General features: G+C 43.3%; 1 protein-coding gene across 2 annotated transcripts in view; it reads left to right on the forward strand.

Moving 5' to 3' along the window:
- The window catches only part of LOC310892439 (alpha-2-macroglobulin-like protein 1), a 29,782-nt gene extending 14,890 nt beyond the window's left edge, over window positions 1-14,892 (forward strand). The window contains exons 19-37 of one of the 2 annotated variants that reach the window (XM_083820213.1): window positions 20-128; window positions 223-448; window positions 653-779; window positions 917-1,038; window positions 1,199-1,250; window positions 2,497-2,580; window positions 3,039-3,215; window positions 4,090-4,171; window positions 4,269-4,425; window positions 6,055-6,129; window positions 6,471-6,624; window positions 9,246-9,430; window positions 9,828-10,043; window positions 10,471-10,592; window positions 11,734-11,824; window positions 12,524-12,592; window positions 12,915-13,017; window positions 14,156-14,197; window positions 14,619-14,892. In XM_083820213.1, coding sequence (XP_083676339.1) covers window positions 20-128; window positions 223-448; window positions 653-779; window positions 917-1,038; window positions 1,199-1,250; window positions 2,497-2,580; window positions 3,039-3,215; window positions 4,090-4,171; window positions 4,269-4,425; window positions 6,055-6,129; window positions 6,471-6,624; window positions 9,246-9,430; window positions 9,828-10,043; window positions 10,471-10,592; window positions 11,734-11,824; window positions 12,524-12,592; window positions 12,915-13,017; window positions 14,156-14,197; window positions 14,619-14,626 — 2,201 coding nt within the window. In that variant the 3' untranslated portion in view covers window positions 14,627-14,892. The remainder of the gene's footprint in view (window positions 1-19; window positions 129-222; window positions 449-652; window positions 780-916; window positions 1,039-1,198; window positions 1,251-2,496; window positions 2,581-3,038; window positions 3,216-4,089; window positions 4,172-4,268; window positions 4,426-6,054; window positions 6,130-6,470; window positions 6,625-9,245; window positions 9,431-9,827; window positions 10,044-10,470; window positions 10,593-11,733; window positions 11,825-12,523; window positions 12,593-12,914; window positions 13,018-14,155; window positions 14,198-14,618) is intronic. The other variant, XM_083820212.1, reaches the window with a different exon arrangement.
- The last annotated feature ends 5,162 nt before the right edge of the window (window positions 14,893-20,054 follow it).

Here is a 20,054-nt window from a genome sequence, read left to right on the forward strand (position 1 = left end):
ACCACTTGCTTTTCTGCAGACAATTATGTTGGCCGTGTTGATTCTGTACCTCGGTCAGATGACACAGAGAAGCCCGAACCACGGACACGTTTCCCAGAAACCTGGATTTGGGATTTGGTCCCTGTTGGGTTGGTAACGGTCTCTGCCTGCCTTCCCCAGAGAGACCCCTGGAAAATTCTGACTGCTCCTGAGCAAGTTGTCCTCTCTTTCTTCCTGCTGTAGTGATGACGGGCAAGCATCTCTCCAACTTACTGTACCCGACACTATTAAAGAATGGCATACCGATACCTTCTGTGTTGCTGATACTGGCTTTGGGCTCTCTCCTTTGGCCATGCTTAGGGTCTTCCAGCCTTTCTTTGTAGATCTGTCACTGCCCTACTCTGTGTCCCGAGGAGAGACTTTCAGCCTAAAAGCCACTGTCTTCAACTACCTCAAGGACTGTATCCAAGTGAGTATTCCCCCAATCCCATAGCCTCTGCTGGAGCAAAAGCTTGAGCCCAAAGGCAAGCTCTGAGCTTCTGGAGATGCAGATACTGGCATCTGGGCCACAAAGCACAGTCTTATATTTCGTGACCCATGGTATTTGCTCATTTGAGCAGGGCCCGGTACTTACTCTACGCTAATGCGTGTTTGTACACCCTACCACACTCAGGTGCACACCACCCTCAAAGACACCCCAGAACTAAAGGTGGATGCCTGTCCAGGCTACCAGTTCACCAGCTGCCTCTGTGCCAATGAGACAAAAACCTTTGTGTGGAATGTGACAGCCACCAGACTGGGTGAGGTTGAGCAGAGGGATGTGTGGCAACAGTGGGAGGAAGTGTGAAATTTGCCTGCCTCTGTGTCTGGTCCTGTCATCTGTACATAGATATCTCTGCTGCAAGTGCTGAATAACGTACCCTTTTGCTTCTTGCAGGCAAAGTGAATATCACGGTAAGCAGTGTGGCAGAAGATTCACATGATCTGTGTGATAACCACGTTGCTGTGACACCATTGCGAGGAAAGACAGACACAGTGATAAAACCTCTGCTTGTGAAGGTTAGTCAGACCCAGTCTGGAGAACACCTGGGGACAGTGAGTTATCCCATGAGGCGATTAACAAGAGGAAGCTCAGCCCTTTCTTGGAAACAGGCCTACTGGGTCATGGAGACTTCCTTTCCTGCCTTCCCATTCTGAACTACTCTTTCTTCACCTGCAGCCAGGAGGTGTATCACAAAAGAAGATGCAAAATGCCTTTCTCTGTGCTACAGGTATGGAACATAAATCCCTGACTGCTGTCCATCATGAGAGCAGGATGGAATCATAGAATGGTTTTGGTTTGGAAGGGACCCTTAATGATCATCTAGTTCCAACCCTCCTACCATGGGCAGGGACATCTTCCACTAGACCAGGCTGCTCAAAGGCCCATCCAACCTGGCCTTGAACACTTCGAGGGAGTGTTATGAAGGTCTGTGATCGTGAAGTTGAAGTGAACTTTCCTGGGCAACCTGTTCCAGTGCCTCACCACCCTCACAGTAAAGAAATTCTTCATTATATCTGATCTAAACCTACTCTCTTTTAATTTAAAGCCATAACTCCTTGTCCTATCATCTTGCACTTGGCCTTGTTGAACTTCACCAGGTTTGCACAGGCCCACTTTTCAAGCTTGTCCATGTCCCTCTGGATGGCATCTCTTGCTTCCAGTGTGTTGGCTACACCACACAGCTTGGTGTTGCCGGCAAAGTTGCTGAGGGTGCGTTCAATCCCACTGTCTATGTCACCAACAAAGATGTTAAACTGCACCAGTCCCAATCCTGACCCCTGTGGAATGCCACTTGTCTGGTCAATCTCTTGGTGACATCCCTGATTTGAGCCCCAGGTAAGCAGCAGACTTCTATAAGAAGCAGATCACGTCAGCAGATCAGGTCAGCAGATGGGTGCTTCAGAAGGGTGCCTCTCAGAAGAGAGTCTCTTATTACAATCACCCGTCACCTTTTTTTAGTTTCACTAGTTGTTATGGGGGAGCAGATCGGGCTGCCTTACTCAGTTCCATCCCCCCTGCAATGGGTCTTTCCTTGTCAATCAGCAGAGGGGTGAAGCAGTTCTGCAAGGGCACCTCAGGCTTTGTGTGAAGACTTCCTCCTGCTGGCCCTTGCCATTGCAAGCTCCCATTCTTCTGTGCTATTGGCGTCTCTCCCTTTCACATGTGCTGGTTTTGGGGGGAGGTTTTGGTTGTTTGGCTATGGGTTCCCTGCAGACTGCACTTGGAACCAGCTATCTGGTTCCATTATGCCTTGACCTGCACAGGTAGTCACGGAATGGTGCCAGGTTGTGGGGTTAAAGTGTACCTGGGCCTCCTGCTCTGCCAGTGAAGGGGGTGCCCTGCCCTGCTGCACCCAGCTGGCACACCGTGCCCTCACCGCTCATGCTCACTAGGGGTTGCCTATGGAGGAGGCCGCCGTCACTGTGTGTGATAAGTCTTCCATTGAATACATTCCCGGGTTTTGCCTTCCTCAGATAACACAGTCTCTGAAGAATTCTCCCTGACCCTGCCTGCAGAAACACTGGAGGGATCTGGCCGAGCCACTTTCTCTGTCATTGGTGAGAAAGGCTTTACCTGCTCTTGGGTCCCAGTGGGGAAAGCTTGCATAATACTTTGGTCTTAATGCTGCATCAACCCAGTTCCTCAGAAAATAAACTGAAGGGGGTGTAATGCTAGCCTCAATAATGTGTATCAAGTAAACTTTTTCAGCAGTAATTCCTCTCAATATGGAATGATCTTGGGTGATCCCTAGGTGGCTGGAGCAGAAGACACGGGGTATCTCCTCTGATGTCTCTCACTGCCTCCTTCCAGAATGATGCAGTCTTCCCTTGCTGTGCTGGAGCAATCCAGGAAGGATTTGAAGAAATCTGAGTGTGATATGAATTGCTTCAGTTTAATGAGGAGCTGGCTCTTTTCCAGGATTCCAGTAGAGTTTGGAGAAGGCGGGAGTTCCCTCATTTCATATTGCTGAATGCCTGTGCTTTTCTTTCTCTATCTCCTCCACCTCAAACTTTAGGGGATATCATGGGCCCAGCACTTCAGAATTTAGGTCAGCTGCTTGAGATGCCCTTTGGCTGTGGTGAACAGAACATGGTTCAGTTTGCACCAAACATCTTCATACTCCAGTACTTGCAGAAGACTAAACAATTGGACCCAGAAGTTGAAGATATAGCATTGTATTTCCTGAGAACTGGTAAACATTGTCCTTCCTTCTCCTTCTGCAAAATGAAGGTATTACAAATCAGGAGTGTGGGGCATTGGTTTATTGGGTTCACAGCAGGAGAGGAAACACTGCCAGAGCTATGCCAAAGATACTGCACAGTATAGGAAATTGTTTCAAGAAAGGTAAAGCATCTTTCTGAAGAAACAAGACCTCTGTCTCTGGCTATTATTGAGGTATTAAGCATGTTTTTCTAAGAATGGTGTGGGCAATTAATGATTTGCATTATAACGTGATTTGCATTATAATGTGATGCCTGTGTTTTGTTCTTTTATCAGTCTGTGGCAGAGAGAGACATTTTCCTTGTAGAAAGAGGGCATCAGCTGCTTAATTGGAATAAAGAGTGGCCATAGGGGATAGATAGGAGTTTAATAACTTAGTGTTTCCTTTTGGTTTAGGACATTTATTATGGTGGTGTGTCAGCTCTGTCCAGTACAATCCAAATTTAATGCAGTGCTGCTATCTGTATCTCATTTTGCAATGCACATCACATTCCAGCTTTGCAGTCCTCTTAACCTGCTACACTGAATGCTAGGCAGCCTCCCATGGATAGGAAGTTTACTCCCTTCATCTCCCTTTCTTTCCTGTACAATAAATTAGGACAGATGTTTGGGAGATGGGAACTTACACAAGAGAATGGTATTATCAGAGAGGCAATGGTAACTGATAACTGGTAACTGGTGCCATGGGATGCACAGGGCGTTGTGGTGTAGTAGGTTTGGTTCAATGTCTCTGTAGGAACTGGTAAAGTCTCTTGCTGTAAAACATGCTTCCTTCAGCAAGGGTAAAGTTTGAGATGCTACATGCCTTCACACTGAGAGTTGTGCCCTTGCACCTGTCTTCACAGGTTACCAGCGTCAGCTGCTCTACAAACATGACGATGGTTCCTACAGTGCCTTTGGGAAGGCAGACACGCAGGGCAACACGTGGTGAGTGACCAGAGTTGGTGCTGTCATCCCAAACCTATTGTCCTTACTGTTTCTGCTCCTGGCTGTGACATAGGATTACTCCGTGCTCTGTCCACAGGCTGACAGCCTTTGTGGCCAGGTCCTTTGGGCAGGCCAGCTCTCACATTTACATCTATAATGATCATGTGCAGGATGCTGTGCTTTGGCTGCGGAAGCACCAACTGCCCAGTGGATGCTTCCAGAGTGTGGGGAAGCTCTTCAATAATGACTTGAAGGTATGGCCAATAGCCATGGAAGTAGTATTGGGGGGGACATAATGTAGGGACAGGCTCACTTCCCTAGGCTCTTCTGCTGTGCACAGTAGCACAAAGCAATCTCCTCATGGCTTAGCACAGCCAAGACAGCTTCCCAGAGCAGAATGAAGAAGCATGGCCTAAAACACCATGCATTTCCTCAACATGAGGCTTTAGTCTTTGCTGGGTTTTCTTCATTTTTACTCTAGCCAAATGGCACCATGGCTGATTGTGCCAAGGCACATTAGAGGCACAGGGAGAAATATTTGTATCCTCTAGTGCTTGTCTAGAATACTTTGGCCAGATTATCTCTCTTCTCATGCCTTATGACCCACAGTAAAGATTGTCCAGATAGGCCTGACTTTGTGCTCTAATATGGGATTATCTGAAGACACAATTGTCCCTGCAGTGTACACTGACTGTAAATTCTCCTGGAGCCTGGCAGTTCAAAAACTGATCCCTGCACTGTAGCTGGAAATACACTATGAACATGCCCTGGTGCTCAGGTACCAAACATCTGCATGCACTCTGGCAGTACCTGGGTTCTTGTTTTTTGTAAAGGTATGAATAATCCAGACTGATCATATTGCAAAGTCACCCTTACTAAATACAAGGCAAATTTATGAAAGAAAACAAGCTGATATTTTAGCAAAGCAAGGGGTTACACTTTTTTTTTTCTTAAAAATTTAATGCAGTACAAAATAAAACCAGAGTGTACATGTAGACTGTTCATCCTTGTCTGACTTTCATTCATTTCTTAACATGGGCTTTCTGTCTGAACACATCTTTTGGGTCACAACAAAGTGCCCTCCTATTGCACTTTGAAGATTCTGCTATCAGTGTGAACAATGCTTCACAGCATCTCAGCCCAAATTTCCCCCCTCATTTATGACGCAGTCTTGTCTCATGTCTGAGGATGTAGGCAAAACTTCCCTGAGAATGCATGTCCTCTGATGGGGAAGGAGACACTTGCATGCCTGTTTACCCATGTTAACCTGTGGCCTCTCACAGTCAACTGATTTGTATGTAAACTTGCATTGCTTCTTGTATACAAATCCTGCATCATAAAACCTTTTCTCTAGTGTCCATTGGTAACACAGATTATAAAATAAATAGCTCCCCACTCTGAGGGTGGTGAGGCACTGGAACAGGTTGCCCAGAGAGGTTGTGGATGCCCCATCCCTGGAGGTGTTCAAGACCAGGTTGGATGGGGCTTTGGGCAACTTGATCTAGTGGAAGGTATTCTTGCCTGTGGCAAGGGGGTTGGAATTAGGTGATACTTAAGATCTCTTCCAACCCAAACCATTCTATGATGCTATGGACTCTTTGTTTCATTCCCTTCTATGAGAAGGCATGCCTAGACTGCATGCCTATGCTGCATGGCTCTGAGGCTGTTCTCAGGACCAGACTTTTGCAATGTTCAGGAAATGAGCCAGGAGTGATTTTTTTCACTTCCTACATCAAGAATGTCCAGAAGCATGCTGCTACACTCTGGCAAATATGCTATCCATAGGCAGTTTCAGTGGTTAAACAATAACATTCCACACAATGCTTGTATGCAAGCAGTGTTTGGTTTTGTCCCTCTCTGATGTCTGTCTGTGTGACTCGCAGGGTGGTGTGGATGATACAGTCTCATTAACAGCCTATATCACTGCTGCACTTGTGGAGCTCCACCTGGAGAAGAATGTAAGTTACATTCGAACTCTTGTAGGGTTTGGGAGCATGCTCCACCCATCATTCCTCACAAGGTCTGTGGGTTCAGGGAGTACTCACACAGGTGAAAGGCTCTGTCATGCCCCACCTTGGGACATGATCAGCTCAAAAGGAAATTTTTACCATGGGGAATGTGTATGGCCTGAATTGCAGCAAGCAGAGCATTTGCCATTCCCAGATAATCTTAGGGGGAACAATTGTCTCTGAAAATGATGCAGGGCTTGCAGGAAGGATGGGATACTTCAGTGTTGTTGATACTATTTCACAACAAAAAGTCCCAAAGAAAATTTACTCTGTTTGGATTCCTTTCTCAGGACACAATGCTGGATAATGCCTTGCATTGCCTCAAGAATATAACAATTGATGAGACCAACCTTTATGTCAAGGCCTTGATGGCTTATGTCTTCACATTGACCAAGGATATGGAGATGAGACAACAGCTCCTGGATAAGCTAGAGAAGGAAACTGGTAGGCTGTTGCCTTATAGAAGAATGGGTTCAAGAGAGTGTGTTTAAGACCTGATATTGGTAGGATTTAATTATAGTGGATTGGGAAATTTAACTTTTCTCACATTGGCTTTTGTGTCAGAAAATGATAATTTATTGAAGCTGTGAAAGGTCTCTAGTATTTAGGAGAGAATTCTGGAGACAATTTCTTGGACCCAAGAGAAAATTTCTGGTCAAAAGGAACAGATGCGATCTACATTTAATTTGTGGGGTCAAAGTCTCACTTCACTTTAGGAAGAGTTGGCTTCAAATCTTGCCCCCATCATTCCTCAGCAATGCATACACAATACAAGAGACCTCACAGAGGCAACTTGCCTTACTGTGGCTATTCAGCTGCTGGTCAAGACATTCAAGCCTTTTGACAGTTTCCACATTGCTGCTCTACTCAGCTCAGGGATCTTGGGTTTATGAATCTTTAGTTCAATTCTTCCTTTTGTCTCTTTAACTTGCAAACAACTGGACTTCTATCCCGAATGAAGATTCCAGGTAGGGTTTGAAATCACCTAAGCATATGGTGATACAGCTGGTAACAGCAGTACCTGACTTGGCTTAATTAAGTTCTTCCCCATATCTGTTCATATGGCAGTATGGTGAACTACACCGAGAACTGAAAAATAACAGAAGAAAAAAGAAGACAGTATTTTTCAGCCACACCAACTACCAGTGTAGTTCACTGCATATCCATTCAAGCTGCCGAGGTGGTTTAATAGGGTGGCAGGTGTGAGAACTGGAAGGAGTAGAATTGCACACACTAGAGCTACTACTGAAAAGGTACATATGGAATGAGTGACTGGAGCACATCCTCACTGATATTCAGTCAGTCTGATGCTTCTAACTTACTGAGCGCTTTGGAAAATATCCCCTTGAGAACCTAGGGCATGGAACACTACAAATTGCCTATGGGTCAAACAATAGTTTTCTTTGGTTCTTGCTTTCACTGATAATAGCTAGCAATGACTTGCCAAGAGCAATGGAGTTGTAAGTGAAGGAAAGTGTTTGTTATACTTGTCTAAATGTGTCCGTGTCCTGCCTGCTGAGTCTGAGGATGTGAGAGCAGCTACCAGCAGCAGCCAGTTTGTCTGCCGGAGAATCCCTGCCTGAGAGGGCTACCTTCTGTTGGCTGGAGACATAACTTCCATGGCGAGGTGACTGGGATTCTGTTATCTTCACTAACAGGATTACAGTTGGATCTTGAAGAGAAATTTGGTGCTTTTTAAAGAATCAAGGTTAATCTATAGGTTGTCTATGGCTGTATCTCCCAGAGGCTTTCTACCACTTAATGAAAAAATTGTTCTGCTTACGTCACCTTGGAAGTAACAAATCAAAAATGCCTCGTGAAAACTTTCCACTGTGATAAGCATGATGAAGTAATACAAATCTTTAAAGACCCTAAGCTAAATTCTAAAGTCTTTATGCTGGTTTTATGCAAACAACTGATTTTGTGATTCTTTTATTCAAAAGTGAAAATTTGTTTTGAAAATAGACTTAGTACTTCAGGTTTCCACATATTTGCAGAAGATTTCTACAGTAGCACACTTAATCAAAATTCTTAGCTGAATTTTAGATACCCTCTACCAACACTACAGCAAAGCTTTCAACCTGACTCAAGTGCATTCAGCGCCTGTAGGCTTGGACCATAGGTGGAAACCCACTAGTATCTCAAATTGTCCCAGCATATCCACCGTATAGGTAGGATGCAACAAAATCAGCTGGGTAGTCTTGCTCCTCCAGTTGCCTGCCAGCAATTCTCCCTCGAGGAGTGACCAATTATTGTACAATAGATGCAACTGACTGCAGGTAAGTCCTAGAGCTTCTCAGCATGAAGAACCCTGTTAGATTATCCCAGGTAAGTGCAGAAACAGCAAAAATACTGTAGGATGGGAATAATTTGCATTGGGGACTTCTACAAGAGTGTAAAACTAGGTTCTAAGGCAAGAAATAGTTGTGTCTTCATGCCAGACCAAAAATGCCCTCAGGCTCTCAGAGTCGAGTTATGCATTCTACACCACTTAATGACCTTAATGAACTAGTCACTGTCCAGAATCCACCCTCCTCACAGCACATCACTGAGAAAGCAGTTCATGGGTGCAGAGTGAAAACCAATATGGTTCCCTCATCCTCGGTTGGGATGAGGGGAATTGGACGTGGTTCGTCACTGTCACCACTAACAGGACATAGCTTTCAATATACACAGAGCTCAGTAAGACCAGGACGGCACTTTAAACAAAAAGCTTGTGTTGAGAACCAATCAGTTCCAGAGGAACAGTTTCTTAGAAGAACTGATGAGGATTTGGGGCTATATATGCAACCTGGATCTCCTGTGCTTTCAAAGGAAGAAGTGCAGTCTAACGTAGCTAGATGGCCTTTCAGAGCACAAAAAAAAAAAAAAAAAAACAACAACAAAACAAAAAAAAAAAACCTCAGGAAGGATTGGCTTCTGGACACTAAGGTGGTCCAGAAAGCTGCAGGCATTTCTGATGTTGTAAAGAAAGCTGCCAGTCCTCCAGGGCTACTGGCACAGGATGAGCTAATGCTCATAGGGATCTAATGTTTTCCTCTTCCACATGTTTCTCCCTGCAACAGCAGAGCATCTGACATCAGATTCCAGCAGTGAAGAATCTTCTTCTTCTATGATTGAGACAGTAGCCTACATCCTTTTGGCTCATGTCTCCAACCCAGACTTGGCAGTCAATGAAAACACAGTGAGCAAGCTTGTCCGCTGGCTCAGTGAACAAAGAAATGCCCGTGGGGGATTTGCTTCCACACAGGTAACAAGCTGGGGAAAGTTACGGGGGAAGGAGAGATACTGTACCTGGAGTGATGTGCATGTGTCTCGCATGTGCATGTCACTCCAGATCCATCCTTTGCAGAGAGGCACACATGAGCCCTGTTTGGGAAGGGGAGTGCTGTGGGGAAGCCCTTCTTTTCTGTGGTATAATTGGGATCACCTAAGTCTGTGACTGCCAGTCCTAAGGTTCTGAAGCCACCCTTGCCAACTAACAGAAGTCATCCTGCTACCTGTGCACTTAATGGTACATACCCCAGCCGCATCACAGCGTGATGCAGGGCCATGAGGTGTGTGGTTCTCCATGTAGTGCCTGGATTAGTGTGATGGATCTTGTACTGCATTGCTTCATACCAAAGTGACTTTCTTTCTATCTTCAGGACACAGTTGTTAGCCTGCAGGCACTGGCTCAGTATGCAGCCCTGTTTCCTCATGAAATGAGAAATGTAAATGTGACAGTGAAAGGAAAGGAGGCTTCTCCATTCGAGTTCCACGTGCACAGAAACAACAAGTTGGTCCTGCATCAGGCATCTCTTCTTGCAGTCCCAGGGACGTACACAGTACAGGCGACTGGCAGTGGCTGTGTGTACGTACAGGTGAGCATACAGAATGAACAGAGCTGTTAAGTTTTTCCACTGACGCTTTAAGTGAGGTTTGGCTCTAAGTAGGTACTATTGCCTTAAGTTCTGAGAACTTGAAGAAGCTTGGCTTCTTTCTCCTTATGGGCAGGATTCTAGCTAATGTGCTTTCTCACAACTTATTTTTTTCAGTAAAAATGCGACAGTGTTGTACTGAATGGGGCCTTGGGTTACAGATAACTGAGCCTCCAAGCTGGGGGTTATGTTTGGCGGATGTATCAAACCCTATGTGCTGAACACAGCTTATCTAAACAGAAAGCACAGCTGTAGCCAGCTGTGTTAGTTGCTGGTTATTGATTTGTTAAAAACTGGAAGCACAGATAGGCCTTTGTCTTCTACAGGGAAGCTGTGGGGCACTTCACAGACATGTTTTCTCCTCCACCAGGGTACTCTCTACTATAACACCCCACCACCAAAAACAGAAGAGGCCTTTGTCCTGGATGTGCAAACAGTACCAAGAGAGTGTGATGGTGTCAGGAAACAGCTTGACATCCACATTTCTGTCAGGTATGTTATTCCTTAAAGCTCTTCCTTCAGCAGAAAGAAGTGGAAGCCCCAGCAGTATGACCAAAACCACCTAAATACCTCCTGTCTGTGGCAACAAACACCAGGCAGACTCTTATTCTCTATAGATTACAAGTGTTGTTTGATAAAATGTTTGTATTCGTTCCTGGTGTGCAATGAGCCAATCCACACGGTGCGTCAAGATATTGTTTATTTCAGAATTGCGCAAGACTGGGTACCAGGTGGTTTCCCACAAAGCTGGCACCCCTAAGGATTTTTCAAGCCACTCTTTATACAATCTCTTATCAATACATTTACATGTTTGTACAATCCCCTAGCCTCTGATTAGTTACATATGCAGCAAACTGCCGGTATGAGAGAATCATTCTACATATCCTCAGAGAGGAAGGGTCCATTGTTGAGGTGGTGTCTCCCAGCCCAGGGGCATGATTTTTACTATTACAATGATGGTAGTTCATGGATAGTCCACATTAGAATACTCCTAATCTTTGTTTTTCAGCCAACTATTCACATTACATTGATTGGTGACATTTAAGGGAATACATCAGGATGCTTCCCTCAAGAATGTCAACATAACATTCTTGCTGATTAGCGTTTCCTCAGTTAATCATCCCTTAGACATCTCCAAGGCCTGGGTAATCTCACCCTTTCCTCAAAGTACATATTTTATCTCTTCCACACAAAACGGAAGTTAACTATACACTGGTATCACAAGAAGATCATGAAGTGAGAGCTAAGGCCTGGGGAAGCAAGTGAAACACATTGGCAGTGGCTTACATAACCACAGCAACCATCTCAGTCAGCTCAGCAGCTCCCAGAGCACTGGGAAAGCAAGAAAATGAGACCAGTCCACTCAAAATCTGTAACATCACAGATAACTTCCATTTTTGTAGAGGGCAGTGTGAATATTAAGCATCATACATTTGCTGCACAATCTGTCTCCATATTGAGCAAGTAGATGGGGCATAGGGCTTTTTCATTTCTCCTATTAGCTAGGCAAGCTTGGCAAGCTTCTGTGCTTTCACATCACTGTAGAGCATAACAGAATTTGGACCGTAGTCCATCACTGGAAATGCTGTGATGCCTTCCGTATCTCATGTGCTTCTCTCCTACCTTTCTTCAGTTACACCGGGGACCGTGGGACCAGTAACATGGCCCTGGTGGAGGTGGAGATGCTGTCAGGATTCATTGCTATGAAGAGGTCTGTGAAAGCGGTAAGACTTTTTCCTCTGTCCTTCTCTGAAGATAAGATGATCTACTTTCCAGATGTAGCTCAGCCAGAAATACTCAAACCTCTAAAGAACTGCTGGAATATGGTAGCTACTATGAGGTTATCTTAATATAAGTTAACTAGATGAACCAAGTGCAGATATAGTGAGCTATTTCACAAGGTAACTTTCTACTTACCAAACTGATTGTGCAGTTTTGTCATGTCCAGTAGTGAAGGTCACGTATGAGGGAAGAAGTTAGAAAGGAGCTGAAAAACACCTAGTTAGAACCATTTGGGATGCACTGAAATTCCTCTTGGTTGCCAGTGCTATTTTATTTGTAGGGATACTCCATAATTGTTAAATACCATTGAGTTGTTTAATGACATGCTTCAGTGTTCCAGGAAATAGCTAAAAGATCCATCATATTTTCCTATTAAATGGCTTTATCTTTTCTATAAGTACTGAAAGTAGGATCACAGCTCAAGGACATTTGTTCCAAATCTGAGAAAATCTTTTCTAAGGCTCTGTGTGCTCTCAGCAAATATCAATGCCCTTATAGTTAGGGAATGCAGGCCTTCCCTTATCTAGGCTAAGTGCCATAATTAGTAGTGGTACTCTGACAAGTACCAAAGTATGTGTGAAATAACAGGCAAGTCCAACGAGCTGATGCTAACCAAGCTCATCTCTTGTCTTCCAACATAGCTGGAGAAGGTACTCTTTGTGAAAAAGACAGAGATAAAAACAGACAAAGTCACAATCTACTTGGAAGAGGTAAGAGGAAGACCACAGCTATCTGCTCATTCAAGTAGTATTCAAGTAGTGGTATTGCAACAGCAGAACTTTGTGTTGGGTCTCTCACAGTAGCAACAGCAGTGTTTTGTGTTGGGACTTTTAGAGATCAGAAATACAAATCTCTAGGCTGGTCAAATCTCTAGGCTGGTCAAGCAAGTCAAAATTTTGGCAGAAGAGGAAGGGGGGGGGAGAACATGTAAAGGTGAAGAAAGAAATCTCTGATGCAGAGGGGATAAAGTCAGGATGCAGATGACTTTGAGATGGTCAGTACATTTCTGCTCCTTTCTGTTCTTCCCTCTAGCTGGGTAAGACTTCTCTGAAGCTTAACATCTCAGTGGAAGAAGATACTGAAGTACAGAACCTGAAACCAGCAACAGTGCATGTCTATGACTACTATAAGCCAGGTGAGATTTCAGTGGCATAGGCAAAGGGTCACTATCTTACCCTCCACTCATGTCCTTTATAACCCTTACTCGGTGCACTTATTCCTGCAGCTCCAAGCTTGGGTTTCCTCTGTACAGAACTTCTACATTCAAGTAGCAGAATCATTCGCTTTTCTGTCCCTGTACATTTCTTGGGATGAGACTGCTGGACACTGTTATCTTTTGGTGTACATATATTCAAAGTTACTGTGTTCTTTGACTTGCTCTAACTTCAGGCTAGGTCTCTGCAGGAAGAAAGCTTCTTTGTCAATTTAAAGGGTCTTCTCCTGCTTCTTAGCTTTCTTGAAAATATTTAGGCATTTGTTTAAAATCAGTATTATATACTGCCACCCTGATCCATCATAAGGCAGAATTTATTCCTATGCTTTTCAGATACAGTGTAATGATCCTACTACCCACTGGGTGCTGTCATGTCTGAGAAGATGTTAGGAAAATAATTTCTTATCCTTTAAAGCTCTAAATGAACTATTAGCACACAAAAATCTTGGAGTTATTGTGAGCCTCTCTCTGATTATTCCATGACCAGTATGAGGCAAAACAGCAGACATAACAATAAGAATTATTAAAAAAGAATTTGAGAGCAAAATGCAGAAGGTACCACTGGAGATTTAGAAAGCTGCACTGTAGGTCTACATGTTGTATACTGAATTCCATTTTTGCTCCCCCTTCCACACTATGTCAAGAGGAGGAGAATTCTTAATCCAGCCTTTACAGAGCTAAATACTGTCACTTGATGCGGTCTCTCTTTGCTATGCCATCCTCTACTAGAATTTTTGTGCTTTATACAAACACTTTAAAAATTCTTAAATGACAAGAAAATACTATTCATCAGTAAAAAATGAGGCTTCCAGGAAAACCTACTGAAAGGTTCTCTGTTTAAAGAAACATCCTTCTATTAGAAGGCATCGCACTGTGTAATAGTACCTTTTATAGCTGGAGTGGACACATGTCAAGGAAAATTCTAGACATTTTTCTCTTCCTATATTCACAGCCTCAAAAATGAAGGTTGTGGGATGGCTGTGTTAAAGAAAAAGAAGCTTGGCATTATCTTACCATGTAGTTCTGCAGCTCACCATACATTCTTTTTTTGTTTCTACAGATGACCGCACAGCAAGAGAATACAATTCCCCTTGCAGTTCAGGTTAGTGTTAATAGGCTTTCAAGACGGGAACAGCTGAAATAGTTGGAACAGAAATCTGGCTGTAAGCAAGCAAAGCAGCCCACCTCTGCTCTGTATTTAAGTCCATCAAGTGCTGGATGGACTGCACGTTGAATTGAAATCTACTGTATTAGTTATGGGCACTGTTTCTAGTCCAGATATGATCTCAGTGTAGACCAGGGTTTGAACATACCAAAGAGAGTTTAAAGGATCAATTTTTATTCCATTTCCATATATCCCTCACATGTACAGTCCTTACAGTATCCCAACTTTGAATGCAACTGGAAATGCATATGTCATTGACAAAAAGATGTTGCAATTCATTCCCAATGACCTCTTGGCACTTTGACTTGTTCCTAAAAATTCATTACACACTGTGCCTTTTCTTGTTTTCTTTCTGCAGATGTCTAGATGGATTCCTACAAGAACTCCACGGCTCTGGAACCAGCAATCTGAGTTTCTCGTTTCCATAAGGAAAACTTCATTGCTCTGGCTCTACTCTGTGTATTCTGCTGTACACACTTGTATTCTGTTGGATGCACCATATTTCTTTTGATGCCCTTAGTTTCTATGTGAAACATGACTTGACATGCAGTAGTTTGGGTTCAAGTGAAATAAAGTATATGGAACTTGAAAAGAATGCAGTGACTTGACAGGTGATGAAATCTGCACAGAGTTCAATGTCTAAAAAAAAGAGAGAGAAACATTTCTTAGGTCATGATTACATATTTTTCTTTTGGTTGGCATATTAGCTTAAGCATTCCTCTCCTTCCTGAGTCCCATCTCTGGGATACCTTCTCAAGTGAGTTAACACAACAGTGTGTTTGCAATCAAACTCCAAGCAAAAAAAAAATAATTTTTAACCGTGATCTGGGGTTGCTACATGGCCCTCTGAACCATCTTTCTGTCACAGCTGAAGAGTAAGAACAGGCAAGGGGAAGCCAAAGGAGAACTACTTTACCAGTTCTCCAGACAGTGTCCTATGAAGGGAGGCCATTAGGCCACAATAATCCTTTCCAAATTCTCTATGTGTTGTGTAGACACTTGTTTGTCTCTAGTTTTTATGTCAAGCTGGAGTATTTTAGGAATTTCATAAGGGCATGACCCTGCAGATCTCACTTTCAGATCCGAATTCCATTCCAAGGCCTCCAGGATTTTTTTTCAGTGCCAACTGCTTTAAAAACTGGTCTGATATGCCATACAAAAGAAGAGCTAAATATGCATGTGTTCATGGAGCTCTTTTTATGGCCTGTGCCTCCTTTTTTTTCAGAAGCAAACATTAGTAATGTCCTTTTTGAGATTCAGTTTCCTGCCATAAAAAGATACAGCAATATGGGGCAGCGATGGACTCTGCTTGCATGCAGGACTTGTAAAGCTAAAGCTGTTGTAGATGTTTCATACAAACAGAAGGTATTAATAGACATTACAATGCACTGTACTGTCCATGATTGCCCACAGAATATGTCTGTTTCACCTTCTAGTACATGGAAATGCAGTACTGATGTCCTTACAGCTTCCCCTACACACCTGTGTTGCAAAAGGGGATCAAGCAGCTAGCTAAAACAACCTCAGAAAGCTAGCAGACTATACGCATATACTATGGATATAGGGTAGACTAATACTTGTGTAAAAAAGACTGTTGCATGTCACCGGCTTGTAGTACCAGGACAATGGTAGTACTGCAGGATGGGATCAAGATCACAATTAAGACCCCATGGCAAATACTGGTGAATGAGCAGAACTGTATCTGTCCCCAGATTCCTGAATGGGTCCTGAATAAGGAAAGTGAAGAGGGATGAGCACAGAACAATTCCATGCATAGTGTAATTGGTGTCCTTTTCATTGTCATATCTCCCTCTGAATTGTAGTGGTTCCCTTTTTTTGCTTGCCTTTTTGCATACCCATGCATGGAACGATATATTCAGCGTTAACTACACCTTCTTTACTATCATCTCTTGTATTGTGCACCACTACTCAATGTTGATCTTTTTCTATAAACAATCTGAAATGACTGTTTCTCTAGGAGTGATTTATGGAACTGTTTTCCTTTTCCCTCTCTCTCTTTCTCTCTGTTTTTTTTTTTTTTTTTTTTTTTTGAAATGCAGGGCCAGTCACATAAAAGTGTATGGCCCTTCCTGTTTTCTTTGAAGATTGTCATCTCCCCATGTTGGAACTCTAATTTACATGACTATGCCTCCCACTTCCCATAGAATTGGTTTCAGTTTTCACATTTCAGAGAAATATAAAGTGAAGCAAGTCATGAGACCAGAGTTGTTTGGGGAAGTTCACTCTTTCCGTGAACTACTGTGCTGGGTCTGGCTGGGTCTGGCTTCTTTCCGTAATATTTTCTTCTCCCTCTCTTCTTCTGAGGAAGGGGAGTGAGAGAGCAGTTATGGTGGAGCTAGCTGCCCTGAGAAGTAAAATCACCACAACATCACTGCTTGGACTGTTAATCTATTTTTTCTCCGACCACTCAGAATATCTGCCCATAAAGCAGGCAGAGCCAGCCCTTCCTCCCCTACTCGTTATTGTTCTGAATTTTATTGTCTGGTAGGGACAAGAAAAACAAATGAAAATATAAATTCCACAAACATTTGGTGCGAGGCAGAAAACTTGAGAAAGTAATTCTGTTGGCAACTGATACAAAAAGAGGACAGGGCTGAGTTCAATGATTCAAAAAAATGAACGAACTGGATGGGGCCTCTGAGCAGCATTCCTCTAACATTGATCCTTCCCAAGACATCCTGGGAGTCAAATGGTGCTCCTTTGCCACTGGACGGGAAAAGACAAGGGAGCAAAGTGGGCACCACAGACTCCCAGTTGCCTTCCTGGCAGGTACCCTACTTTGGATATTTGGGCTGCACAGAAGAAGATTAGGTAGGAAGGTGCTTTTACCTGGTTGAAGTTCAGATAGGAAGTTTATAAACAAAAATAGAAGATTGTAACACAATGCACTTGGTGTGCACGTGTGCCAGGATCTCCTGCCCCTGAATAGACACATGTCAAGGGTCTATTTTTCAGCTTCTGTCATGTGACAACCATGAAATTAGATCTGCGTAGAAACAAGCCTACCAAGATTCCTCTCCTAATAAAAAGTCTTGCCACCTTGCATTTGGGTGGAGTAGGTAAGTAAGGAAGTGAAGTGCATGAAACATGAGTACAAAAAGATGTTTCCGGGCTGTGGTTTCATATCAGATTGGTGTTGTTCAGCTGCACATGAGGGGCTGAGGAAGCTGGCAAAACAGAGGGTTTGAAAAGAGCTGCTGTGCAGCAAGCTTCCTTAAGATAGGAGTGTACAGTAGCTGTCAGTGAAGTCTTTGCCTCTCAGAGCAAACATTAGGGACTGTGGTAACTGGCCAGCCTGTGCGGTTGTTGAGTGACCTGAAGCTTGCTTAGTTCTGCTGAGTGTGGAATAGGTGCTCCCTATTCTAGGTGATATCCATTAGAAACACCTTCCAGTGCCAGAAGGGAACTTTCGGTATGTGTAAACGAAGGTGGGGTATGAAAAACTAGCAGATGGCCAGGAGACTTCCTCCCATCACCTCACCACAGCAGCTTTCATAATTTGGTTGCCCAGATGGCCTGGAGGCAGTTGAGAAACTTCCTATACTTCCCATAAAGTTTTGCTGCTTCAGACTGAAAAAAAATAAAATAAAAAAGGCCTGAACACAATACAGCTAACAGGAAATCTGGACAGTAGCATCTCAGCTACCAAGGGATTTTTCTGCAAAGAAAAGCTCTTAAAAGGAGTGAGAAGTAGGCCCCTTAAAAAGGAGAACTGTAAGCATGTGAGATGACCCTGAATGGATTCTGACCTTGTTAGGAAGCTCTTATCAAAAATAAATAGCATACTTAAAATCTATACATGAAGAAGATAGTTGGCATGCTGAAGAGATAGGGATGTGTTGAAGAATTCATGAAGGTTTGGTGAGTGTGGCTTACTTGGACTTTTGTGGTTATCTGCCAGTATTGTGCAGATAGGGTTGAAAGACTGTACTGCTTCTGGTGGGTCAGAAGAAATCACTGGGCTTTCACAGAATGTTTTCACAGAGTTTATTTTCTCTGAAATACGCCCTAATAAAGAGGAGTTAGGACACAGGACATGTGGGTGTTATGGTCTTCTGTATCCTGATACTTTGAACACCTATTTATGCTTAGAAAACACTTTGTCTCTAATCTTGATAGAATATTCAGTAGGTATCTGGATACCTACTAGAAGTTGAGCTTCTTGCACAGCTGTAAAACCGAAAACACTGAGCTCTGTCACAAAACAACCCTCCACTCTCCATAAAGGAGAATATTCAATGTCTCTTTAGCGCTTGGGACTTCCTGGTCACTACATCTCCCTCTTGCTCACTCACTTGGCAAACTCTTCTTGGAAGCACATGCCTTATTCCCTGGATACATGCATGTTAGTATACACTCAACTAACATGCGCCAGTTTGGAGACAGAGCAATGTGCTTTGAATCTGCCTTTCTTACTCTGATTTTAGCCCCCACAACAGCAAAGAAATACAAAGCTGCAGAGCTGTAGTTTGGAGTGGTAAGGCTTGTTATTAGGAAATGTTGTACAGTATACAGATTCTAAAGTTTATTCCAAGATTTTCTCCTTCCTTTTGAGGTGCGCAATGGCCTAGATTTTTCTCATGTAACTGCAGGGCAATGACAAGCTTTTTAAGTAGCTACCACTGAGAACTGTGTGAGACTACATGGGTCCATCTCATGATTTGTACTGTCTCTGTGCAAGGTAAGCATACTTTTAGACTCGCATACAATGACTTGCTATTTTTTAAATCTTACTCCATTAGTTACTTTTCTACTAAACTCAAATAATGGCGTCAAGGTGTGTCATCCCACAGGTAAGGCCAAAACATCCATCAAGATATCAACCCACAGGTAAAACCAAGATATCCAATAGATGAATACTTTTTAAGCTTTCATCAGTAGATAAAAAGTTTTAAGTATGCCTGGATTTCCTTCGTTAACCTGGTTTGATTTACTTTAAGGGTAAAGGCCCTGGAATGTGGATTACCTTTGACATTCAGAAGCTCCTTTCCTGAGAAAAGTCACAACCTGTGACTTCATGTGTTGTACAGTTTCACAGATGATGTCTCACGGTGGGCCTATTCCCACTCTAACTAGTGGGTCACGCAATTTAAATGGGATGATATGTTGATAAACAATGAAATTCATACAGTCTTGATGGCCAAGCCCAGTAACATCTGGAAGTATATTGGTATGTATCAGCCTTTGCTTGTTGATCTGCTTTTCCTTTCATATGTAATTCACAATTTAAAGGCAGAGGAGAGGTGAAGCCTGCCTTCAGGGTATGGCAGGTAACTGCCCCTTGGTGTTGGCTCCTTAGACATAGACAAAGCATTCCAATCTTCCCTTTATGTTTTCCAACATCCCAATCACTGCAGGGAGCAGAAAGGCGATTTGGCATGCATTGACCTGTTTTGTTGTTGATGTTTTTGTCTTGAGGGATGGGAAACAAAGATGAGGGTATTTGTGATTGTGGCCTCTGTACTATCTCAGTTCACAAACATGGAGAACCTTTGTCATGGTAGGAAGTGCAGATTCACACTAGGATTGGTTAAACAGGAAATAAAATATAGGGTATATAGGGTAAGGAAGGTAGAGATGATACTATATAAAGACTTATAAAAAAGGCAAAGCTGGAGAGGTAAGAGGACAGAAGCTAGAACAGCCCACTGAGTCTCTGCTCAGAGAGAGGACAAAATGGCAGTTACACCCTGACATGGGTAGGATCATCTGACCACCTTCGTTCTGGAGATGGTGTTGGGCCAGACTTGCCAGGGCTAGCAGGAAGTTGATG

This window comes from Anser anser (assembly GCF_964211835.1).
Source record: "Anser anser genome assembly, chromosome: 1".
Classification (NCBI taxonomy): domain Eukaryota; kingdom Metazoa; phylum Chordata; class Aves; order Anseriformes; family Anatidae; genus Anser; species Anser anser.